The sequence below is a fragment of the Etheostoma cragini genome, chromosome 14 (genome assembly GCF_013103735.1).
Source record: "Etheostoma cragini isolate CJK2018 chromosome 14, CSU_Ecrag_1.0, whole genome shotgun sequence".
Classification (NCBI taxonomy): domain Eukaryota; kingdom Metazoa; phylum Chordata; class Actinopteri; order Perciformes; family Percidae; genus Etheostoma; species Etheostoma cragini.
In genome coordinates this window covers 6313042-6340198 of record NC_048420.1, presented here as the reverse complement: position 1 = coordinate 6340198, position 27157 = coordinate 6313042, and the positions used below count along the sequence as shown (strand labels likewise).

Below are 27157 nucleotides of genomic sequence, written 5' to 3'. Positions count from 1 at the left end.
AATAAATACAAATTCATCAATCCCCAAACAAAGTTATCTTGTCTTTAATCCTTTGCCCATGCTTTTACTAAGGGGCCATTCTGGTAATTTACAAGGAGACAAGCAACAGTGTACAGCTGGTTGATGCTCCCTGTGATGGAAAGAGGGATTTCTGTGTCGAACAGCTTGTGTTCCTTCACCCTGCGGATGAGACGCTCGACGTGGACCCTCAGCCGAGCAATGGACTGTGTCTTCTTTACCTCATCAGCCGTCAGCTGTTTCCTTTTTGACAGGAAAGCAGGTCTGTAGACTTTGCATGGCACACAGTCATCAACAAGAAAACCTTTGTCGACCATTATTGACATCCCAGGTTTCAACAGAGACTCAATCCCAGACTGCTTAAAAAGCTCATTGTCGCTCACAGATCCTGCATACAGGGAAGACACAAAGGTGACCACACCATGTGGTGCCATGCCGATTAACCCCTTGAACGTTCAGTGGGACTTGTAATTGGAGAAGACTTCACTTTGAAGCAGGAGAGAGGATGGAGTTTGGCAACGCAGTTCCGTGCAGTCAATCACCACTTGTGTGACAAAGCTTTCACTGAAAATGCAAAGTTATTTTTTTTTTTTCTTGCTATTTTTTATTTACCCATGTACTGTCTCTTGTTTCAGCTTCACTCCTCATTGTAGTTGCTCTTGCTCTGGTCACACGAATCATTTTGTGGGATGCAGGTTCAATGAGTTTCCAGAAACTAATTAAATGCCTGTAAGTCATGAACCTAAATGAGATGTAAGACATGTTTATTTACATGTACACACACACACATACACACACACATACTTGTATGTATGTATATATATATATATATATAGCCTACACACAAACATGTATACGTTTTTTATTAACTCAACATCACTGTACATAATGTTAAAAACTGTTTGTTTGTTTGTTTGTATATATATATATAGCCTACACACAACCGTGTTTATGCGCACACACACACGCAAACACACACACACACACACATATATATGTATGCACACATACAAATATTTTAAAAAACTTACCTAATGTAGAACCTTATATCATCGTCGGAAGCAGCAAATCGCCCCAAACAAAATCTTTGACGGACTGACAGCTCCTCCACCTGTCTCATTAGTCGGTCCACCTTTTTTTCGAGATCTTCGGTCTTGTCCAGTGCATTATCAACTGCCGCGGGTTCTGGGACTAAACAATAATCATGCTCCAGATAATGAGCATTCATTGGCTCAGGAACCTCATCCACTTGAGTGTCCCGTCTTTGCCATACCCCGGAGCGCCTTGGTTCAGCCACGAAGTAGTCGTTCGACTGGAACAAGGTTGGTACAGCTCCCTTTGGCAGCAAGCGACGCCCTTTAGGGGTCGAGGGCTCAATCAGATCATCACTTTTAAAGTGACGACTGCAGACCCTTGTATGAGATGTGATGTTAAATCTCTCACGTCGAATGTTGTGAAACCACTTTCTGCGTGATTCTTCGTCCACAGGAAAAGTGTGGAAACTCAGTACAGAATTAAACTTTGACGAGGCCTCACATAACGGGACACAACAATGTTCAGCCGAAGTACTGTCTTGCCGCCGTTGATATTTATATTTCCTGGAAGCCATCACTAAAATATTTAAATATATAACGTTATACTATATATATATATATATACCTATATTATAAATCGCGAATGTGAATGTTATTAAAAATTTGCCGTTAGTACACTTCTTTACTATAGAACGCTCTATGCGGAAGTAAAGACGCTGGCTGAGATTCTACCGGAAATACATCAGCAGCGTTCGTGCATAGAGCCTATAGTGAGCTCAAGAGACCAGATCATCCCTGTGTGTGCGTGCGTCCGTCCGTCCGTCCCTCAGGTGTTGTTGCAGACACAAGCCAGCCGAGGAATACAGCTTGCCTTAGGGTGAATAGCAGTAGATTCATTCTATGGTTTTGTATTTTCAGGTGTCAACATACTTTTTGGGGATACAGGACTTTAACAATCATTAGCAGGGATCTAGTTGATATTTTACTTTTGTTTGCAGTATCCTCTCAGTTTGCCATAGTTATCATCATTTGATCTTATGTTACACAGGGCTCATTTACTGCGTATGCGTACAATGCAACTTGAGATAAATTAAGCCTTTTATCTAGATGACTTTGCAGCAATGAAAGGGACGTGACAGCAGAGACATTATTTATTTCCTGCACTCGTGCTGCCCGTTAGCGTGGATGGACAACAGATGAGCGTCTCTCTGCCTCCCATTTGCTGCCTGTGCATCTCTTGTCTTTAGACCACAGAAAAGAGAAACACATCCCGCTGTTATTTATTTTTTTTTGTCCTGGCCTCGAATGGGAATGAGACCGATTACACTTCCTAGATTGACAATTTTATGCTGCCAAATTAAAAGAACCCTCTGACTTAGCGAGATAATTGCACGCAATCTCCCTTTAATGGACCTGCCAGTGATTACTGGCTGCCTGGTCCAACCCAATCAGTGGCAGGGGAGGGGAGGGCGCTGGAATGAAATGTCAATCATATTAGCATAAATGAGTAAATTAGTGCGAGTAGCTCATTGTCAGAGCGAATCAGTCGTAACGTGTCACCCTCCAACACCGCGGTGCCTGACTGACTCTGTGAGGACGGGTGGATAAAGAAGAAGAAAACAGCAACAGAATCAGAAAGGAGTTTACTGCCACAGTAGTTACCCTTATAAGTGGAATTTGCCTTGGTGATAGGTGCATACATACATACACAAACAAACATATTAAACTATAGTAAGAAGTAAATACACAAACGAATGTAGACACTTAGGCCTGCCCGATTAATCGTTATAAAATCGCGATCTTTGATTTAAAAAAAAATAATAAATAAAAAACTTTTTTTATTCCAGAGAGGGAGGGAGAAGTAAGCGAGACAAAGAAAACAAAGAAAGAACAAGAACAAAGAAAACCAAACACAGTAAGAGTTTGAGGAAAGACGCACATATTTTGTCTGTGTGACAGATAGTATTTGTACTTAAGTTTTGGGTGTCAATAGAGAACATGAATAAGGAGGCAGTTTGTGTGATATGGCTTGATCTAGATTCAAGATTTCTTTGTTGTCATACCAAAGTACAATATAGTACGAAATTACGTGCAAAATTCACAGCTTAAAAAGAATACAGCACATAAACAATAAAAAATAGTTATTAGTCATGTGAATTCAAACAAATAAATGATTAAATGCCTATATGGGTTTGCAGAGGATGTAGAGTGATAAATATAAATATATAGCGTCTTAAAATATATATAAAAGAAAAATATAAATATCAAGATACTAGATACATACAGCTGGAAAGAGTATGAAGTATAACTATCCGTATTTAAAGTGAAAAAGAGAAAAAAAATTCCCTTTATGAGAAAGTTTTGCTAGTCTTCCTTATACAGCCTAAAATGGTGTGTGCAGAACTACCAAACCTTTGTAAATACATAATACAATAAAAGCCCTAAGACCAGGTAAATAGCCTATGCTCTTTATCTGTCTGGCCCATTTGTGTGCTATGGGAGCTGGATATGACGCCGCCACTCAGGCTTGCTGCTAATTTCTCATACTCACGATACTGCAATAAAAAACCTTTTCCCCATTGATTACCATTATAAAAGAAAAATCTATAAAATGTTTGACGGAACAAGTTGTACTGCAAACAAGGTCAAGTATTACTCTTTCTTTTTATGAAATGTAAGCCCACTAGGGTTATATTTGTACAACTTTCACATTACACAGTGATTTGATTCTTTGCAAATCTAAAAATGTTGACTAGTGCAGCTTTATTTATCTATTCAGTGTGTGTGACTTCCTCATCTAATCAGCGTAGAGGGACACTGTTTTCTGTGACAAATACAAGCAAAGCGTGTGAATGCAGACACATAAAGTTCTTATGGCAAAACACGTTAATTGCATATTTACACATCAAGCAGGACCATATGGTGCAAAATGATTCATCTGGAATAAATGTACTATTTAAAGCCTACTACAGTAGGCTATATGCCAGTGTTGTTTTCAATTAAAAAAAAACATACAAAAATACAGACAAAGACAAAGGAAGTCGATGAGAGCATTAAAATGAGAAAAAAATAATGGGAAAAAAAAACAAGGGAAATTTAGAATTGATAAAAATGTAAGATTATTTGCTGTCAAATGATTAAATATTTTAATTGTTTGACAGCACTATTTTTAAGTTTTAAAGAGAACATTTAAAAAGTTTTGTATTTTTGGCTTCCGATGAACAAAATATCTATACACTAACTTCCATCACTCTGCTCATGTCTTTCTCTCTCTCACATACACACACACACACACACACACACACACACACACACACACAGCCCCTTCCCTTGCAATTTCCCACAGGCTCTGGGAACAGAGTGTAAATCAAGGCAAAATTCCTCCAGTTCGACAATTCATTTGTCCACGGGCTTGTTAGGCAGGAAGAAGGAGTAGAGCGAGCGCGTGTCAATAAATCATCTGACGCCTGGCTATATTTATGCCCACAGCAATGAGTTTAACAAGGAGAGCAGTCCTTGAAGCAATATCCTAAGTGGCACTTCATTCCTGTCTCCTTCTTCTACACCCTCCCTTCCTCCATCCATCCTCCCCTCTCTCTTCCTCATCCCTCAGGAGGCTTCTGATTCTGAAGTGGCAGGAGATGCTTCAGCTATAGCGCAAAGCACAGAGAGAAGACTGCACCCGAGACACCCCGCTGCCATCTCTCAGCTGAAATGATCCCATGAGCCAGAGATTTGGAGAACTTCATTTCCTTGTTCATAATTAAACTCCTCAACCTTAATCTGACCCAGTCATTCTCCTGCTGGAGTCGAGCGTGGGGCTTCCTGCAGCTCCTTATTGAGCCCTACTTATTACAGGGATCAGAATCCATCCTCCTCTTCAACTGCCAAGTACGGGTCGCACTATTCAATTATTTTGTCCATGTATAGAGTAAGGAGATGATACATCCGTGGAGAGATCCTGCCACTCGCTGTATTCACACACACTGGTGAAGAGTGAGCGACAGGATCAGGAATGGGGACCCTAGGGGTTCTGTCTCAACCGTGCACAGTATCATTGCACAATACTCAGTGTAGGGGCTGCAGGATATGAGGAAACTCTGCAATATGCGATAGAATATCACGATAACGATATCACTCAAGTTAAATAAACAGATATTAAAGTGCCCATATTATGAAAAAAACATTTTCTGGGATTTGGAGTGTTATTGTGTCTCTGGTGCTTCCACGTGTATACAAAGTTGGAAAAAAACAGTTGGATGCTGTTTTGAGTGAGATACAGGTTTATGAATGTCTTGTCTTCAGTCTCTGGGTGAGCTTGTCAAAATCTGTACTGCTTTCTACGTCACTAGCCGTGACGAGGTGGCTAACTGTAGCATGCTAGCTCGTTCTCAATGATTAAAAACACTGCTACAACACACACTAGTTCACAATAATCTCTAAAAGAAGTACTTCCTGTTCTTGTTCTGCAGGTATTCCACAAGTGCCCCTTACTCCACTACATGTCAGAGAGAAATATTGTCCTTTTTACTCCACTACATTCATCTGACAGCTTTAATTACTAGTTCCTTTCACAATAGGATTATTGCACATTAAACACAAGTAGTTTATAAAATCTGATGTTTTTATTATAAATTAAACTGTCCAACAATATAACGGCCTACATTTACAGCTGAAACATTAACTGATCAAACACTTCATTTTCTAAAACGGGAGTACTTTTACTTTTAATACTTCAGGTACATTTTCCTAATAATACATAATTTTACTTAAGTAGCATTTGCAATGAAATGTGACGGGGTGGCTGTGGCTCAGTGGTAGAGCGGTTCCCTGGCAATTGTCAGGTTGGTGGTTCAATCTCTGGCCCTGTAGTCCCATGTTGAAGTGTCCTTGGGCAAGACACTGAACCCCGAGTTGCCCATGATGCTGCACCCTCGGAGTGTATATGTGTGAGTGTTTATCTGATGAGCAGGTGGCACCTTGTACGGCAGCCTCGGCCCCAGAGTGTGAATGTGTGTGAATGGTTCCTGTATGATGTGAAACCGCTTAGAGTAGTTGTTAAGACTAGAAAAGTGCTATATAAAAACAGCACATTTACATTTGATAGTAGTACTTTTACTTAGGTAAAGGATCTGAATACCTCCACTACAATGTTGTGTATGTGTATATGTATATAAATTTGCTGTATTTATATAGCGCTGTTCTAGTCTTAACGACTACTCAAAGCGCTTTTACATCATACAGGAAACATTCACCATTCACACACATTCATACACTGTGGCCGAGGCTGCCGTACAAGGTGCCACCTGCTCATCAGATAAACACACACACACATTCACACTCAGTGCAAAACACATGTTATTTATAATACAATGTTTTATTATAAATTAACCAACCCAACAATATAACAGACTGTATCTGTAACAGTATCTGTAACAGGTACTTACATACTTTTACTGAAGTATCATTTCAATGCAGGACATTTACTTGTAACAGAGTATTCAGGGCTTACTTTACAGAAAAGCAATAAAACAAAGCACTTGGCAGGTTTTACCCTGCACTACGCCTGCCACACCACTAGGTGGCAACCCCGAACCAACCCTCCTCCCCTCTCTCTGCCTGTTTCCCACACTCTTCCTCCCACTGCTGGTGTAATTACTGGCATGAAAGAGGGAGCTGTTTGTTCTCTTCACTCCTCATGGACCATCATCATTCCTCTGATTGAGATAGACACTGTTGTTTTGTTGTCAAAGCCATTTCCAAATCAAGAATAGTCTGGGTAAACGGTTTTAGAAACGAAGCTTATTGCAGTAAAAACCAATGCTGAAAATAGCAGCTGCCCCTTTTCTTCCTGACCTTCTTTGCTAATTATCTTCTCACGTCAAAGGGATCTTATTATGAAGAATGAAAGAAAATCAAACCCACCTCTGCGGGCTTATCTCATTTCAATACAAACAGCTCTTGATTAGCTCACAGTTTCCACTCCAAGAGAAAGACATGCGGCGCCTGTGAGTCCTTGTTATTCATTTTGCAGGTAGACCGAAGGTGTCATAATCGCTAGGTCGCTGCTGCTACAACTTTTGACCTGCACGAGCACTACAGACAACATCTGAGACGAAAGGGAGCATGTAGGTTATCAGACACTTTCACCTACGGTGACTGAGCGATAGCCTGGAAGGGTGTCTGACACCGTGGCAGTATTAGTGGATTTGTCAGTGTCAGCCCCTGCTCCCTCAGCACCAGTTCAATATCATGGAGAGAATAAAGTATGATGTCTTCAAGTTAACCTTTAGTGTATATCAACGTTTCATTTACAGGATAGTTCCGGGTCGCCGGAAGTTCCACCGGATGTCCCTCGTTTTCTGCCGGATGTCCGTCACCTTCCGCTTTCTTTGTGTTGCCGTGGGTTAGCTAGACTATCTGTCCAATCGGAGGACTATGGTTACCTGGTCCTCAGATCTCTGCAGGGTAAATCCAGACAGTTAGCTAGACTATCTGTCCAATCTGAGTTTTCTGTTGGACGACTAACGTCCTTTGAACATACACATCTTCCACCAATACAAGATCCTTCCTGAGGCTATCATCGCTGCGTCCGGAGCTTAGCACCGCCCGAGATGATTGTGATTGGTTTAAAGAACCAATAAACCAGAGCACGTTTTTCTCCCGTCCCTGGAATGCTGTGTCTAGGGTCGAGGCCTGCCTTTGCAGAGCTGTGGAGGAAGGTCTGGCAATGCGAGACTAAAGGTAACCCTACAACTGTGTGGGGAATGGGGAGGCAACAGCCGCCAGATGATCAGCTCTGTTCCCATTGTCGCTCCAGCCTTTATGAAGCTGATTTAGTGTGAGCTCAGAAGTGTGTCTTGTGCTCGGCTACATAGATCTGAGCCGGGGTGGAGAATGGGATACAAGCAAGGCTTCCATACAAAAGCCCCGGCACTCGGGCCGCATTGGTGAGCCTCTGACCTTTCCCTCTCAATGGGTATTGTGTGGCCTCGTGGATTGGAGGGTAAAACAATCCATAGGTTTAACAGCCATGAAGCGGGACGGATAAAGCTGGGGGACACTGGAAGAAGTTGTCACCCAAGCCAAAGGGCCTTTCCCTCAGTGTGTGACGGGTCAGGGGCAGTTAGGTAATCTGCGGGGGTAAAAGGTCACTGAATGACAGGAGAAGGCTGAGGCTCCCTCACCTATAGGCTCGCATTTCCTGCAATTGCGTGTGAATTTACGTCGTAGCGAGTAGTATGAATGGGCGAAAATCCACGTTTGGAGGTTGGTCGGGGTCGTGGGTGGGTAAAACACAGGACTTCACCCAGGAGACCGGGGATCGTGTCTCGCGTTTCTCTTTTTACTAAAGCCATGTCAAGTTTCCTTAACTCAACCGTCCCTTTCTTCTCTTGCAATAACACAGCAATTGGCGTGATTGTTTCCGCCCGCCGTATACAGCGTAGACATACACGCGTATAGCTGTGCAGCATTTAGCCTTAGCTCTATCTTGTCTATATGAATATGGCCAACATTCAATGAGCAACAGCCCAGACAAGGGGTTTAGTATCTATGACCTGCTTTACAGCACAAACAATAGCTTCTCCTTTGTTTTGCGTTTGTCATGTCAAAGTTTCGTGCATCCCAACTTTGTGTGTTTTTCGGCATTATATGACCATGGTCACCGTGCTCTTTGATGTAACCTGCTTACCCAACTACTTCCCATTTTTTATGGTTCTTCTGGTCCTAAAAAATCTATCTACAGCTGAATTTTAGGATTAGCCCCTGTGTCAAATTAATTCAGTTTTACCGCGCTATGGAACAGATGGTTGTTTCATTCAGGACTCAGGGTAGTTATGTTGCCTGGCAATCTCCGGCCAAACCAAATCAAAGACCATAAACTGTCACTTAGGGACAGTGGAATCTGGTTTTGCACGCAGTCTGACTGCAAAAGCATCAGTCATCATACAACCACATCACGCTGCTCACAACCTGGTCAGAAATTAATTGATGGTTAAGATGCAAAGCCGATAAGGAGCTGCTTCTTTTGGTTAGCTCCCAAGGAAAGAAAAAGAAAATGACTATCCGACTATAACAGATTCAGAGCAGCAGAATTATCTATAAACACTGTGTTACGGGAATATTTTAGTTACAAAGGTGATTAAAATGTAAGAAAAAGGCACTACAGACCATGCACAGATGAACTATAAAGGCACTACAGGAAATTAATGGAGTGTTTTTTTAATATTTTATTTATATATTTATTTATTTTAAATAGCTGCTATATTCAGGGTTTAGTTTCCAAAATGGAATCAGAAATAAAATATTTTAACACCAAATAGCTACAATTTATGTTTAAATATCATTTGAAGGACAGGTTGACTGTGTACAAATTGGAATTAAATAATGTTGTATTTAGTTTCCACTATATAACATCATATATTATTGTCCTTAAACGGGTATGAAAAGTCCCATATCCCTGTCAATAACGGGACCTTTTGTTGACCTAATGTTTTAATATGCAGTACTCATTTGTAGCCTACACTTTGTGTAGTGGACAATGAGTAGGCCAACTGAATTATTTGTTATGTAAGCAGTTTTGTTGAGTAAATTGATATTTTTCCACTCCAATATGTGTGAGGCATTATTTTATTATGTGTTCATTATAGCAAGCAATGGAATATGAACTCCTGTGTGGGTACTGTGGGCCTGCTGCTTGTTTTATAGGGCTTTTCCACTCTCTCTCTCTCTCTCTCTCTCTCTCTCGCGCGCGCGCTCTCTCGCTCTCTCTCTCAGTTCGTGTCTGTCTCTCTGCCTCTCTCGCTCATTGAGTCAGGGCGGGAGTTTACAGGAACAGCAGGCAGGCAGAGCCTTGTCACACCGCGGAACAACACTGGAATGTATTGTATGCGTTAGAAAGACAGGACAGCTGGTGGAAAATAGTGCATTAAGTTCCCTAAACCTGACCAGTGGAGGTTGCAACGCATTTGATTAACTAACCCACGAAAATACAATCAAAATGATCTATTTCAGTTTGTTTAACGTGAACGTTACGTGTTGCGTTACGTGTCGTTTTATGCTGTAAAACAAGAGTCACATACACGCACACACAAGTGAGCCGCGGAGGAATCCTTAAGGTTGCCAGTCAGTGCTGCGGCGCTGAAAGCACACACAGTAAATTGAGGCTCCGGCTTCGTGGAAAACCCGGACTGAAGTTTGATTTTAATCTGAAGGAAAGTACATTTTAAAAGTGGAAAAAATATAAGAAGGAAGCATAACAGTGTTTTACTTTGCGTGAAAAATGTTATACCAAATTGTGACAGTAGAATCTTTTAATATTTTAATACATTTTTTGCCGTTTTCAGCCTTTGTGTGCTAATGAAGCGCCTGTGTGTCAGAGGGAACGCTTGCTGTACTATGACCTCTATCTAGATTTGACAATCTCTGGCTCAACTGTGAAAGCCCAGGCACCAGCTACACTGAGAGGGGAACTAGTTATACTGGTGGTCGGTAGACTGAGACAGAGAATAACCCGAATGTCACTTAGTAGTCTACAAAATGTCCCAAAGACATAAAATGGGGAGGTTAACCTCTGATGCCTCTGCACCAGTGCAGACATGCTGCTATGTTACTGTTGAGGAGCAGCTAGCATGGCGTTAGCCTCCTCCCAGCCTTCCAAACTTCAAGACGTATTACTAAAAAAAGATGTTGAGCTGTTAACAGATATGATGAAGTGATTATAGTTCTAACAGAGATCTACTTGTTAGCTCCCCTACGTAATACATAATTCTCTGAATTCATGGGTTTAGTTCCTATATTTATACCAAACGGCTTTGGAAAAAGACCAAATTTACAGTGCACTTCATTGTCTTGGGAAAAAAACACTGGTATGGTCCATGAATTATGATATGAAATTATTCCTAATGATAAAATACTCTATTGTTTCTTTTAAGTTACTTTTCATATATATAATGTAGTGCTGTTTTACTTTGCCTTCACTTTACTTAACCGGTGTGTCTGTAATGTGTGTGTTTATATATTCACCCTTGCCCTTCACTTTTATTATTTTTGCGCCATTATGCCGCTGCAGATGTCTATTTTCCTATCAAGGATTTTATGGACAAACAGAACTGTTCTTCATTAATTTTGCATGGCATTAACAAGTTTATATGCATAGCGAGCTGCTCAGGCAATAACAAAACCAGAGCCAGTTTGGCTAAAGAGCATGTTGAAGGCCAGGTCTGTGTGACCACAGACGTGTTTAGATCCAGCGTATCTAGACGGCGGCCGTCATCCTGTACAATCTCTCTGGTCTGCCTGCCCTGGAATGCCACCACTGACAGCGATTCTTCTCTGGAACAACAGGGAATTATTTGGGAAGGGTGGTAAAGACAACACGCCGTCTGTCGATTATCCCCCTGCTATTCTGGGTCCTTTGGCTCCGCTGTGTGTTCAGAGCATCAAAGACCCGACGGAGATGTCGGCCTAAAGGGAGGCGCTGCACAGTTTAATCAAACGTTTGGGGGCCTCGGTGTTCAGTGTCATGTGCCACCGTTTCAAAGAAATGACACGTTGCGAAAAACCATGGGGAGCGAGGACACTTCAACCCTATGCACATGTGCCCGTTCCCACTTTTTTTTAGTTTTAAGACAGAAGATTAAGCTGCAATTGGTTGAAATGCAACCAAGAACGTTTTTGGGTGCACTTAAAAGAGAAACAATCCTCTCATCCATTTCTACATCATCGGGAGCTAAATTTGTTACCCCTGGGATGAACTATGATGTCAAGGAAATATCTGTATTTTTGTTTTATATTGTTCTCTAGATGGCATTTATATACAGGCTTATGATGTCCCAGCTTTTGTAATCAGCATTACATGACATTTGATAAAGGATCTGGAGGATCTTCACTGCTGTTTTCTTATTTGGACCCCATCACTTGGTGTGTATATTATTGGGATTGAATGCCCCCGCCTGGCCTGATAATACCCTTTTCTCTACTCGGGCCCTTTCTTGACTGCCACGTCTGGTTGACATAAAGTGCTGCCACACGGATGGGGGTTCACCCATCCCTTGAAAGCCCAGCTGTCAGTGGTTACATAATAGCAGAGTCTTGTTGGGCTCGCCGGACGGCTTTGTGCGCCTGTCACTGAATGTGATTGTGGGTAAGATTAAGCGGCGGGTGAGAAGCCACAGTTAAAGGGTTCCTACCTGGTCTCCAGCAGAGACGACAGAACCAACAGAAGCCGAGGTTTTGGAGAGCGCTTTAATGTGGCTCAGCAAGAATCATATCTCCTTTTTCACATCGCACATTGTGTTGATGGAGCAGTGTTTCTTGCTTACATGTTTAATGTTGAATGAAACTGCCTGAGTAAAGACCTCCGAGGGAGAAGATCAGCTGCATGGGCGGCTGGTGAACTGAGCATACCAGAAGTGAAAAATTAGAACAATAGACTTGAACCTCTATGCTTTTTTTTTCCCACGGCTATGAAGATGTAATATAATTCCACTGTACGGATTCTGTGCTAATTTTCTGTCACCCACAGCAACAATCAATATCTGCTTATGAAATATCACGTAATGTAATGAATTCACCCAAAAGGAAGAAAAAAATGGAAATCACCGCCCCACATGTATACAGCCAAGACAAAGATATGCATGTGAGTCCAGTAAACATCATTTAATAATAAATGTGTTGATGAGCATGAAACCTTAAAAATCATAGATGGTGAGTGGTAGGTGGGGACACAAGGGGGCTGGGGGGGTGCAAATGTATTGAAGAGAGACCTGATTTCCCCAGGGCTTGTGTTGTTAATTCAGTGTATTCTAGCACTGTTTATCCCACGAGCGGGCAGGAGCTGCTTCAATAGGGTTACCATTCCCCCCGAGAAGTGTCTCCTAGAGAGAGGGTCCGGTCGGCACAGGGCCAGTGATTTCTACCGCACTGAGTTCCTTTCAAAAGCTTCTCTGAGTGCTCCATCTGCACGCTGACAGGCCTCACATGATGTGACTCTGCTTCCTCCTTCTCTGCTCTCTCCGTCTCCCTCTTCCTGCCAGTCCAGACCAGCTTTTTCCTCTCTCCGCTGCTTATAACAGAGAGCCAAGCCTTACATTAAATCTGTGTTTCTGCATAACCGGCCTTGTATGTTTTTTTCTTCTTCTCCTCCCTCAGTTTGCTGGGCCCTCTTCTGTCTCTCTCCTCTTTCTCATGCAGTGGAACCGGCGCAAGCCAAAAGCCTCCCGGTGCCTCACTATCAGCGCTTTCTGCACAACACAACAGCAAATAAACAGTGTTGCAAAAGAAAGGGGGGGCTACTGTGTGCAGCACAGCAGTACCATTTAAAACTGTGGCTATGGAAACCCCTCTGTCTTCCCCTCTAATATGTGTTTACGTTGCCAGGTTTGACTGACACATAAAGGCACGCTGGGGGAAGAGCCTCTTTTAAAATGCATTGTTTTCCGCACCTCCTCCGTCCTTTTTGTTATTTTCTCTTTAAAAAGGCCTCTCTGGCAGGTTTCAATGAGGCCGAATACATTACTTTAGCTATATTTTGCCCTTCCTTACCCCACTGTCTTGATTTGTACAGTAGCAGGACAGAAATGGCTCTCCTCGGTGCCTGAAATTAAGCATAGCTGTTGTCCCTGACAATGTTCCTAGAGGCCTTTTTTATTATTAACAGCCTCAGTGAAGATTGCGTATGTGGCGCCTGCTGCTATCAAACTAGGGATACCGAAATCTCTTGGAGAGGCATTCAGCCAAATCTTTTAGTAAGAAAGTTCATGGTAAAGACACTGTCTGCGTTAATAATTGAGGAGATATTGTGTATTTTCTTAGTGAGTTCTGGTGTACTCACTTGTTGGTAGGTGTACAAACCATATTGAGGTCACTTATGTTTGGTTAGTCCGTACAATAAAAGTTATTGTTCCTTATTGATTTTTCTCGTTAAAAGCCGATCCAAACAGACAGCTGGGGATAAAGAGGGCTACAACGCGTATGGGAGACGTCCACAACATGTTGCACCTTTTCCGTATGTTTTTTATTGATTCTCATTCTCGCGCCTCTCATCTCACGCAGAGAGCTTTTTTAATGAATCACTTTCAGTTTGTAATGCCTCTGTAACCTAATGCTAAGTTGTGTTTGGGCCAGTTGTCTGGAGGAGACAAGCCATACAACAGAGACACATGCCAAACAAAACCCTTGGTTGGCACTATGATGTGGGCATCATGCCTTTGCCAGCCTTCACTCTGTAGGGCCCGTGCCAACCTTTTATAAATGCCCTATTTGGCACGAGCTGTGCCCAGCAGTGTCTCTTAAGGTTCTGGTTCAAATACCCTCTTCAAATGTGAACCTGATCCAAATCCTAAATGATCCAAATTATGCGTTCCAAATTGTAAGCTCTCATATCATATTCAGAGAAAACCCGCGGATTATGTTTTATCAACTCTGGCTGGCAACAGATGGAGAAAAACTGGAAAGTCATATGCACAGCCTCATTTTACTTTATTGTCACACATTAAAGTAGATTTTGTGCGTTAATCTCGGCATCCTCCTGCCTCGCCACGCGTGGAGGAAAAGTTGGCAGCTGCGGCACATCAGCGTTGTTCATGGTTTGTTTTCTCGGTATTCAGCTCGGAGGTGTGTCGCCCAGAATTGCAGCAGCGAGAGCAATTACAGCTGAATGTCCTCTCTTTCATCAGCATTTCAATGCAAAGATTTGAGATCCGACCCCCAGCCAGTAACAACCCTATCTTTAACCGACCGTGCCCCGCAGCCCTCAGGCCAGCAATCAGCCCCAAAGAATAGTTTCTACCCCTCAAAAGCCTTGTAGTCCCCTATCTCACATCCCCCCCACAGAGTCAAGATAAAGTTTTGTTTTCACAGTTGACTGGTGGTTGTTGCTTGTCCCCCCCTCCCCCGCACCCTCATCTGCTGTCCTAGCATAGATGCAAAAGGTCATTCTTGAAGTGTGCCGTCCCACGTGGGGGCAATTCCCATCACAACAGAGGGGCCCTAGGGTCATAATGGGTGCCCTCACTTGGAGGCCCTGTGTGCTCTTCTGTCAAATCTCTATTCTCTTCACCTTGCAGAAATTCAGTTTTATATACCATAGTTCATTCTCCTTCAAACAGAACTGGCTTGTTGTTTCAACATTGACTCCACCACCTATTCCGCATTCAACTGCTGTGCTAATGTATTCCAATTTCTCTTCATCGTTGCCCTTTGTAAGTTAAGGCACTCGTGCTTAAAACAACTCAACTCACAAACATCAGCCTCCATAAGACGGAAGAGTTCAGGCACAACACAAGGCACATCTGTAAACAATAGGCTATAAGAGTGGGACGAGAAAGTGATTCAGCTATGGTAACAGCTGAAATACATCCAATTTCAATATATGAGAAGATTGGTCTCTTGAGCATCTCAGGGGCCCAGGGAGTAAATTACACCGGCCGCTTTTCAATATGATGCCTCGCATCAATATCGTGATATTACACACAGAAAATGGTTTCTCCATAAAATGCTCCTTTAGTTTCTACATAGACTCATGTTTTCTTGCTGGATAAGTACAGCTGGGTGCTATTATTTTTTCTTCTCAGCCTGCCACAGTTCATATTGATATATGCTCAGGGGCTGTTCTGTAACAGGTAACTTAATCACTCCGTCTTCAACATGTCAATTTTGTCCATCTCTCTGCCAGGCCACTCTGCTGTTCATCATGTCTGCATTACAGTTAGCTATTTCACCTCAAACAAACGCAGGTCCCCTGACTGCCACCATTGATTGCCAACCTATGGCTTCTGAATCACTAATTCAAACAGGCATATTTGGTTCAATTATAGTTTTAAATATTCATAGCCTATAGTTAATCGTTCCATGTCAAATGCACTGCATGAGCAGAATCTGAAGGCCCAATCTATGGTCCACACATGGAGGGCCGCTCCATAAACATCAAAATACAGCATTGTCGTCTATTTTCATCTTATTATTCGGAGAAAAAGAAAGTATTCTCTACTAAACTTTTTGAAGCTGTAAAATGCTTATTTGTATTGTTTGTGAACACTAGACAAAGTTTATGGAGATGTTAAAGCCCATGTTGCAAGTTAACATCCACTGTTGATTATTGGGTACAAAAAACACTCAAGATATGTATATCATTTTTTAAAATGTCTCCAAATAGTTTTAAAAGTTAGTTTTTGGTCATTTTTGGTATTCGAGGGTTTATGGAGTCAATTCAGCGATGACGTCAGAGGAGGGAGTTAAGTCTCAGCCTGGCACTAGAACTATGGGGACTGACTGGGATGAGGAAGAGGAGGAAAGGCCAGCAGCCGAATAATTACCAACCTGACAGACGTGAGAGGGCAAATGAGGAATCGTCAAGATTGTGGGGAAGTCTTCATTTATCTCCTTTATTTAGCAACGCAGCAGAGCATACCATGACTTTACTTTATACTGTCAGTGAATAGCAGCGAGTGAACGTCAATGTTTTCTCTCGAACTATTGACAGGGATCATGTTGTCAGTTCAGATAAGTATTGGTACACTTATCTAGATTTAGGAATAGAAGGCATCCAGAGCGTTTTTTCTAAGTGTTTACCTCTTCCTCCGGTGAAAACGTGTCGCTGTTTGGCCATTATTTAACCTAGCGTCATGAATGAAAATAATGTCCAGGATCTCCGGGAAAAGAAACGATATGCGTGTGTCCATTTCAAACACCAATGCAGGTTGATTGTGGCGACAACGCCGTCGTGGTTAGCTTACCGAAACTCTACTGCCGAAGTTGCTGGCTAGCTACGCAACGTTAGCTATATCCGCTAGCATCCGTACAGGCTAACTATAGCCAGTTAGTTTTGTGTGTAACGTAACAAACCCCCACCCATCTCGTAGGAGCGATGCTTACTGTTCCATTCAATACAATTATGGTACAAAAGGTGCACTAATGCCACACGTATGATGTTAACATGGACGCATATATAGGCAACACCAGAGGCAGTCGTAATATTTACCTAGCAGGCTAGGCTAACGCTGTTGTGCTAACGTCCGGCGCCGTAGCGTTAGCTAGCTATAAACGTGTGAAAAGCCGAACAACATCCTCCGTCACTTTCACATCTGTGAGTTCTTGGTTACGTCTTTAAAAAATCTGCCTGCCTAACCACACGGTCAAATTGTACCCACCTTCCTACCTAGCTAGCTAGCTATATCGGTATGCTAGCTATAGCTATCTATCTCTCTCTCTCTAAATATATCAATACTGTCTATCTGTCTATATGTCTAGCTATATATATAGTCTATCTATGTATATGTATGTATTATCTATAATCTGTTGCTGAACACTCTTTCTTACACTGTTGTCTTCTATCTCTCGTAACTCTCAATGGGCTCTCCAGGCTGGCTGGCCTATCGTCTCCCTTCCGTGACGTCATGCAATGCATTGTGGGAGAAAAGCAAACCACTGTAAAATATGACCTACTTTTTCGTGTTATTTTATGTTTTGTGATGCTTTTTAATATCATATACAGTGGATAACAGTTTAAATGTTTATTACCAACAATCAATAAGTGCAAATTCGTTGGAAAATTAAACTTGCAACATGGGCTTTAAGTATCCAAGATACTTAACAGTAGATCAAACAACAAATAAATAATCATCACATGTAACAACCACATTTACTGTTACTATAGTAAAATGTTGTTGCAGCTAATTTTTATGTCCATTCTATCAATTTTTATTTAAATATGTCCTTTTTTCTGGTGTTTTATTCAAGGGGGTAAGCCAGCCTCCACTAAGCGGAGCTTCTGTGGCGCCATTTTAATGCTACCAAGCACTCGACCGCAGTTAGCATCCCATTGACTGCCATTCATTGTGGGACCACTTTGACAGCAAATAACTTTACATCTTAAGTGTCTAAAAACTTTACTTGTACATTGTTCATTTCTAAAGAAACACGACAATGTATAAGAGGGTACATTTCCTTGTAGCTCATGTTATGGCTCCGTAGAAGACGTTTTTTTATAAAAACAGGTTTACGATTGTGTCATACCCACACGTCTTACTGTTACATAGTCGACAAACCGCTGTATTGTCAGGAGAAGTTTGCAGACAGTTTCAACTTACATTAGCTGTTTTGGTTGATTTGCTAATATCTACTAACATTTTAGTTAGCAATAATTAGCCTGTGCCTACGTTATTTCCTAACATATACCTACACTCCTACACACCTACGCCAGTTATGGGATTGTCTGTCCTATATGTCTTGATTGACAGACAAAGACTTAAAAAGTGGCATTGTGAAATAAAAATTTTAAAAAAAGTAGTTAAAGCAACACTATGTAACTTTTAGTGCAAGCTGTAGTTCCAATGAGGAATTTCAGCTCGCGCTAAAGGTTACATAGTGCTACTTTAATTACAGATTATGGAAAAGAGACATTTTGAAAAAAAAACTCATAAAATAAGATTTAAAACCAATGCAATTCTGAATTTATTGTCTCATTTGCAACTGAGCTGGCAAGGTAACAGTTAGCAAGCTAGCTATTTCAAAGACGTTTTCTTCTCCTCAATAGAGAGGCAAAGTCACTCCCCCTTCAAGTGGACCACTATAGTACCTTGTTTCAGAAGAAAATATGTAAGGTATGAACGGGAAGAGAGAAATAATATTCTGATTCTGTTTAAATTGTGCCATGAATTACACATATGTTTGTCAATGTTAAATACGTAATGAGAAAGACAAACACCACAAAGTCGTGTAAAGGAAGCTGTAAAACTGGAACAGTTCTTTCACTATGTAAGTACCTACTTCCTTTCATTACAATTAAATGTAATTTGATTTTACAATTTGGTTGGGAAGAGATAAACACATAATTTGATCAGAAGGAATCTGACAATTTTGCCATGAGCGAGGCGCTCTGCGCACCTTTGACACTCAACTGAAGATAGTTGTGGAAACTTTCCCGGCGGAACAACAGTACAGAAGTTAGCTTGTCTATAACACAAAAGTGAAATTTTTGGTTTCTTCATAAATCAATCACATGCTAAAAAACCTCACAGACCTGAGTCTGAAAACCCAGCACCTGTAACTGAAAGAAGTAGCAGCGGGACCTCTCCACCTGTCACTCCCACAGCGACCCTGCTAGCAACAGACGCCGAGGCAGCTAACTTTTGATTTAATTTAATTCAGTAATATGTTTGATATATTTTGTGGCTCAGTGGTTGAGCTTGTAGTAGGCCTATTATGTACCATTGTCGTAGTTTTGTTGCCTAGTTTTGCCCTTCGTGGGTTTCGGATTTCATTCTTGTTTTAGTTTTTCCGGGTATGGAGCGTTGTGATGGATGCAGCGGGGTGTGTGGCGGTTGACTTTGGCTGAAAATATCACCTTTAAAAAATTATGTTCCCACCTGTTTTACAGGCAAATTTGAATTTCTAAGGATGCTGAAGGCATGGCCTTACTCTGCCGCTGATTGGCTAGTACCCGTTGCCTTTGTTGGTTGGATTGGTTAGGTTCAGGCATGAGGAGTGAGATTGGATGGGGTAAGAGCACCAAGGTAAGCCATTCAGCGGCAGGGTAGAGAGGTCATGCCTCACCATCCAAACGATTTCCACAGGACTGATACCAAAATATGTGAGATAAGAGTTTTAGCACTATAATCAAAGATTTGCAGTTGCAAAGCTGAAGAGAGCTTATGTTTTCCCCTGTAAGACACCTGAGTGGTCTGTATTTTAGCCCTACCTCACAGCTGAAACTCTGACAAGTTGATTTGCAGGGATGGGACTGTCTTTCAGTTAAGGAGGAGCTGCTCACACACTGGGCTGTGTGAGCCACGAGGATGCAGCTCCCAGTTACTACAGAAATGATTCCCCGCACGGTTTCTTTTCGATCCCACTGAAAGGAGAGTGAGCGCTTCTTTCTCGTTGCAGGGTGGACACCATCATTTTGACTACTTTTAACCTTGCCTGGGTTTGTTGAGATCAGGGGTTCTTCCATCACTTCACATGAACACACGGCTAGAAAATAGAGTGTTTAGAATTCAGCCCCGGTGTCTGTGTGACTGTGTGGACTTCATGAATTCAGAGATTTTCAAAAGATGCCCCCTAGCAAATAAGCAACCCCCCCCCCCCCCCCCCCCACACACACACACACACACACACACACAAAAACACACAAAAGATAGATACAAGTGCTCCAGTAAAACCTGAAGATGTCATATCAGCTTTGATGTGAAAGCCTCTTGAGGGGCACTGAGGTCCCCCAGTCTATTTTCACCTGAGGAGCAAATAAGATTCCTTTGCTTTGGAGTGGATAGGAGGAGCAGCTGATTGAATGTCTGGTAAGCAGATGAGGTTGAGCTGCAGCTTTTTAAAAGTTCGATCCCATTTGATCAAATCAGGTAAGAACAATGGTTGAAAGATTAATCTAAAATATGACCTTTTAAAGCAGCAGAATAATTCCACAAGTGCTTTTTAATATCCTTTCATCCATCAAAGCTGTAGGTCGGGATTCAACATATACTGACTGGGACCAGAGACTGTGTGTGTGTGTGTGTGGGTGTTTTTTTTCTTTTTAAGTGAAACTGATTGTCCAAATTTATTAGGGACCCTGGAGGAAACCATGTGGGGCTTTTAGTGCACATTCCTTAACCTCGCACTGTTTACAAAGTGGTGGGTGTGTGTTTGTCAGGTGTAAGTTTAGACGGCAAGTCACACACACAGCGTCTGGGAACGAGCCGGATGCCCATTGCACTTCGCAAAGTGGCACTTCCTTCCTCTACACACTCCAGACTATGCGTTGAACTGCTGCCTGGCAACCATCTGGACAGGACCCAACTATTGAGATTGTGTGTATTTGTGCCAGGACAACGTCACTGTGGGATTGCCACTGATGTTTGGCCCAAGTATGCATTAATGACAGACTCACGGCAGCTATAAATTCTCAGTGTGTACACTATTGTCAGGTATGAGCTGTGTTTGGCTATCGCACACGTGGGTGTGTACAGTGCATCTGCGTGGTGTGTTTGTGTGTCTGAATTCAACTGCACTCTTGTTAGGAAATTCCACGCCACATTAGTGGGTTGTCTTGGTGATTGTATGGCTCCATTCCCAGACTGGATCCCTAAGGGATTCAAATAAAAGAAAAACTCCTCAATGATCAGTCATCAGTTAATTCGCTCAACATGAGTGACTCTTTCACTGCTCAGAGCTGAGATTAATTGAAGAAAGTTCGATTAAAAATGTATATTTAAGAATATCAAAGGCTTCCATAAATTAACAGAAATGAGAAGCTTTCGGCTTAGAGAGTGAAATATGTATGGCCCTAGCATGTCCACTGACTTTTGTGTTTTGCATTCATAACTGGAAACCCCCCCCCCCCCCCCCCAAACTGTTAGATGCAGCTTTTCAACACGGCGTTCATTGTTACTTTCTTTTCCGTCCTTCTAATCAACCCCTGATATCAATTTAATAATGGACGCAAGAGAAAATGTCTTCTGGATGAAGTCCAAGCTGCTGCCTTGGTGAAGGCCGGGGGGGAACCCGCGGCATCGGGCCGAAAGGTGATGCATCATGGTCATCCTTGCAGGGTAGCGGCGATGGGACACAAGTAAACACTCTTAAATCATCATCCTGGGAAAGATGGGGGGGGGGGGCGGCATGATCCCCTCCCTCTCTCTCTCTATGTCTCCCTCAACACACACTATTTCAAAGTGCCAAATGTGACATAATCAAGACAGCATTTGGCAACTATCTGATATAAATTCAGTTTTTCTTGTATGTTTGAATGATTCTCAAACTACAGACATGGGGCACAATACTATGAGGCCATGTGGGAAGTGTGAATCTTATGCTACATGAGCCAGACCGGATTACTGAGACAAGCAAATTGCAGTGAGAGTAATTTTCATGGTAACACTTTTTTCAACAAGTTATTGTGTGACTGGTGGGTGGTAACAATTATAGTACGGTGACCAACAATTGTAATATTGAACGTAAACTGCTGCAGGTGCCCTTTTTCAGATTCAGCTTCATTATCTCAGAGATAAAGCCTCTGCTTTCCAAGTCATATCAATTACAACAATTTATAGTGTCCCTATTAATCCGATGTTAAGGAGCGCCTCGTGCTCGCTGTTGAGCTTGTCTGGACATGCAGGGTGGCATTTTAGAGAACATCATATCCTTGTAAAACAAGAATCGCATAAATAAATGCATGACACTCTTAGCTGCACAGGAGGTCTTTAGCATCATGTTGTTGCTCTCCCACAGAGATTTAACATTCCCTTATGATCCTGGTGCTTTTAAGTCACTTTGCAGCTGCACAGACGGCTGAACAACAGATAAATCATTTTCAAGGTGAGCGCTGAAAATACAGCACATTTTGAAGCCTCGTCTAAAATAAGACAAGGGAAACGGAGCATAGAAAGCAGCTTGTACTGCTCTTTTTAAAAATATATGTATGAAAGAGGGAAGAAGGGAGACTGCACCCCTAGATAATAAACAGCAAGTTTATGCTAAAAAGAAAAAGAAGCTCCCTACCCCCTCCTCCCTTACAGCCTAGTCTCTGCGCTTTCTGCTAACACACGCACACACACACACACACACCTCCCTTAGCCTATATAAGCAGACAGCAGCTGAGCTGACCCCCTCCACCCTGCATACTCTCCTCCTTCATTAAATGTACAAAAGCTGTCTTTGCAGCTTTCAAATATATGATGTATAATTTTTTGGTTGGTTTCTAAGTAAAACTTAAAGTCAAAGAGGATCTCTTTTCCAATGACAGAGTGAGCAATGCGAGCAGAAAGCCCCGCATTGTAGAGAGAGAAAGGGCTGAGCAGAGCAGAGAGCTGCTGCTTCCCATCCCCCACATTCACATAGCAAAGTTCTGCTGCTTTTGCAAGCGGCGATGTTGCCTTCACGTGCTCCATCCAAGGCTCGTGAACGCAAAATGTCGCAGCATTCTCATTCTTTCTGGCCGGAAAGAATACACTTTGTAGCCTACTATTACATACGTGGGAATTTGTTGTCGCTGTGAATTGTCTTTGTTTATCTCGGAGCTAATTTACGAAATTCATAGCAGGACACATGCAAAATATGTTTCCCCTAAAACACAAAGAAACCAAAAAAGCTAATAAAAGAATGTTTTCCATGTCATTCAGCTAGATAGCACCCTACCCTTCCATATGGACAAATACAAATAATATAATGTATATAGTTGCATGTCCTCATTTGTCAAAACTGGGGGGCATGCTGCTGTGTATTAACACAGATGATCCTTTACATACATACTTTTGTATACATATTATTTTTAGTTATCACATTATCTTGTGTTGAACATGTCAGTTGTGACCATAGCAGTGTTTAACTAAATTCTATGATAATCCATATATTTATATTGTAATCTACAGTTTTTGTAATCTTGAATATTCCATTATTGTCTTGTTGCTGAAGTAGATATTGCCCCTGGACCATTGCTGGTTATACTGCCTTGCCCTACATCACTGTGCCTAATACCATTTATGTGTTTTGGTGTATATATCACAACGCTTTTACACACTGCGACAACAAACAAACTAAATATATATACATATATATCAAAACTAAGGAAGGCTTTTTACTTCACACTGTAGCCTTCGACTCATTAGTTTCTGACTCAGGGTGTGATACCGAATGTTCCGACAGAACATGAACGAGCACAAAGGCTGCTGCTGCTAGGAGAGTGCGAGGCAGGCAGGCAGAGAGCACGAAGAAAGGGGGTGGGGGGGAGTAAGAGAGAGTGGCGGAGAGACGTAGGGTGTCTATTCCTGTTAATTGTATAGGGCGACTTAATGCTTTCTCCCAATCTCTGCTCGTCCTCCTGTGTTGGTGTGAGATTGGACTCATAACAAATAACATGTGATATGTTGAATTTCAGTGGCCTGTACACTGTCACTTTCCCACCATCACTGTTTCTCTTTTTCTATCTTCACTTCCTGCTCTGTGACTGGCTCAGTCCATCCCCCATCCTTTTCTATCCCCCCTCTCTCTCTCACACACACACACACACACACACACAGCAACATACATGCACAGGTTGTGATTTCATGCTTTTCCTCTACTTTCTTTCAATGTACTCACTCCTCTCATTCGCTGTTGTCGACACATGGAAGCAGTCCCTTCCATCCATTAGCCCACTTTATCAGAAGATGACTTTGTAGCCTATTTTGTCCCACTCCTTAACAAGCTATCAGATAAAGTGCTCAAATGAATGTAACAGAGGAACACACAGCTCATGCATGAAGCAATTTTTGTAATCCCTAATGGTTGAATAGTTATAGTTTTATTTGTTGAATACCATAAAACTGTACACAAAAATTCAGTGGCATTCAGCAGCGTAGCATCATTGTATATGATATGTGGCTATTTAAAACATATTTGAACTGAAGTTGAATATGTCAGACCTGAAATCCTGTTTACATCTTAGGACAGACATTTATTTATGGAACACTCTTTATAGTTTACACCATGTCAAATCTATGAAATGTAGCAGCATACATGCAATTATAGACAGACACTAGTTATCTATAACTGTATCTACCAAATGATATGCCTACATTTTCTAAAAAAAAAAGTATCTTAATCTAAATCTCACTTACTTACTTTGTCAGACACTGCTGAGTATCTTCATTAGCATAAGCTTTTCATGCAATATGCAACACTAAATTAGCCGAAATGACCAGTCCTTTATGCTAACAAACAGGGCTTTCCAAATACGTCGACCTTTTTATGCATGAGCTCAGTTTTAAGCGCATCAGACCTACAATAATGGCTCTTCTTGGGTATAAACAATGTTGTGATTAGATAGGGCAGATCCGGATCCACTCTTCACTGTGAACTCCACTCCGGGTTTTTATTTTCTCGCGACAGGTCGGTAAAATGGCTGTGTCTCGCGGAGCCTCGTGCTGGTTTGGTTGATTTCTAGCTCGCGCTCTCGTTCTGTAACAGAAGCCCCCCCTCCAACACACACTCACTCACTTGTGTCGGTGAAATTCATTTCCCTGGCTCTGTATTTATATATTTTTTCTTTCACAAACTTTCCCCTCTCTGTTTTAACTTTAAACGGAGTCGCGGTGGATTACCGGATACCGGTCCGGGCGGAGGGCAAAGGGGGGAATGAACCGGGACAACGGGTACGTTGTTATAAATATAATTGTATTTATATTCAATGGTTATTCGGAGTTTGATTGTGAGTGAGTCGCTGTGCTGAGAGAGAGGTAGAGAACGAGTGGGGGAGAGAGAGAGAGGGATATCATGGCCGCTCAGGTTGCCAGCGTCGCCACTCTCAACACTAGCCCGCCATCCGAACTCAAAAAGCCGGATCGGGACCCACAGGAGGAGTCGGTACCGGGAGAGAAACAGCATGAAAATAAGGAACCGGGACCTGACGGCGGATCTCCTGGCCAGAAGGAGCTGCAGGACGGGACCGATGCTGGAAATGCTGGGGGAGGAGGGGATCCTGACATGAAGAACGGCAACGGGAATTTGCCCAGGGTAAATAATAATAGCAGTAATCAGAATGATTCAGGCGGGCCCGAAGGGAATAACCATCCCGGAATGGGACACCACCACCCTGGCCCCTTTCCTCCACCTCCTTACGGTTACAACCAGCACTACAGCCGGGCCCCTTTTCATCAACATGGCGGACAACAAAGCCCTGGCATGGCAGCTGCATCGGGGCCGGGCATGATGGACCCTTACCCCCCTAATTCACACGAACACGGCTACCCCAACCATTATAACAACTACAGCCCTTTCCAGAACAGGACTTATCAAGGCCAGGGATATGGGGCCATGAATTCCCCGCGTAACAACCAGCCTCCGGCGGCTGGGGGGCAGCCAGGCAAGCAACAGCCAGCAGGAGGAACCACAGCTATGGCTGCCTCTTACAATAATCAGAGGTATAACATGGGAAACCAACAACCTACGTCAACGCCAACTTTAAATCAGCTTTTGACGTCCCCTAGCTCTGCCAGGAGCTATCCGAATTACCCCCAAGGAGACTATAACAATCAGGAAGGGGCCAGCAAGGGGCCAGGAGATATGGGAAGCAGTCAGTATGGTGGGGTCCATCCGGGTTGGCAACAAAGGACCCACCATCCGCCTCCCATGAGCCCGGGAAACACTGGACAACCTCCAAACCGAAATCAGGTAAACTTCACTTACTGCACGGACACACTTTGACTAAGTTAAAGTACCCAGTGGTTCAGAAAAAAACACTGTAGAGTTGCATATTGCATTGGACCAGCCATTGTCTATGTAGCAAGAGCTCTAAAATGGCTGCCTCTCTCTTTCTCCCAATACCACCCCCTGCAATAGTGTTTAGACAGAGAAAGAAGCCACATATTCTGTTAAAAACAACTTCCTGAGTTGTTGGTATTAGTGTGGGGTCCCTGCTGGGTACAGGGTAAGAGTTTGACTAAGTAGAGCAAGAGTTTGTTAGAGGAAAGTGTGTGTGTGTGTGTGTGTGTATGAATGTGTGTACGTGCGCACACAGGGAGATAAGGCGATATTTCTTCGCAGTGCTTCTTTAGCCACATTGTAGATTGAAATGCTGTAACCACTGTTATTTCAGTGAGAATCCGCGACGAAATAGCTTCTTTGAGGTGTTGTGCTCCCACCAGTGCTATCAAAGTTGTGTCAACGGCTGTCAAGGCGATAAACAAAATGCAAATGACAGCGATATCTGTTAAATAGCATTTGCATAATCATTAAGAAAAGACCCCTCTGTCGGTTAAAAAGCCTCTGCACGGTGATGTGAAGATGTGGCTTACAGTCCAGTGAATGGCAACAATGACATCCGCTAAGCTTTTACTCGGATCAAAGTGTGATTGTGACCGCGATTGATTCATCTTGACGGAGGGTTTCATTCATTGCGGCTCGGTTCGACTTGCTTTTTCGCATTTGCTCCCTGTGCCGCCTTGTAAAAACAGGCCCCGCTGGTTAGAGTTGGCAAAGTGCAGATTGCCTTTGCTTTGGGATTTGAATTATGGAGGTAAAATCCTGCTGTCAGAGCCAGGAGACAGTTGGTCTTAGGTTGACATGCGAGCCGAGATCTGATTGGCTCCTCATCCCTCTGCTCTCGGCCATTTATAATTGCATCTAATGGAAGG

The 27157-nt window shown here is 42.5% G+C and overlaps 2 protein-coding genes and 1 long non-coding RNA gene across 5 annotated transcripts in view; 2 read left to right on the top strand and 1 right to left on the bottom strand.

The window, feature by feature from the left end:
- Window positions 1–615: 615 nt before the first annotated feature.
- LOC117957163 (THAP domain-containing protein 2-like) lies at window positions 616–1684 on the bottom strand. Its single transcript, XM_034892759.1, has 2 exons — window positions 1050–1684; window positions 616–760 (listed from the first exon to the last, which is right to left on the bottom strand). The coding sequence occupies exons 1-2, from the start codon at window positions 1625–1627 to the stop codon at window positions 616–618; spliced, it is 723 nt and encodes a 240-aa protein (XP_034748650.1). The 5' UTR covers window positions 1628–1684.
- A 192-nt stretch (window positions 1685–1876) lies between these two features.
- LOC117956321 lies at window positions 1877–21325 on the top strand. The gene is made up of 3 exons (XR_004659232.1): window positions 1877–1929; window positions 20589–20599; window positions 21316–21325. It is a non-coding gene; the product is annotated as an uncharacterized LOC117956321 (long non-coding RNA).
- Window positions 21326–24907: 3582 nt separating this feature from the next.
- The window catches only part of arid1ab (AT rich interactive domain 1Ab (SWI-like)), a 61417-nt gene continuing 59167 nt past the window's right edge, over window positions 24908–27157 (top strand). Inside the window, exon 1 of one of the 3 annotated variants that reach the window (XM_034891304.1) lies at window positions 24908–26195. In XM_034891304.1, coding sequence (XP_034747195.1) covers window positions 25299–26195 — 897 coding nt within the window. In that variant the 5' untranslated portion in view covers window positions 24908–25298. The remainder of the gene's footprint in view (window positions 26196–27157) is intronic. The other 2 variants (XM_034891303.1, XM_034891305.1) reach the window with 2 other exon arrangements.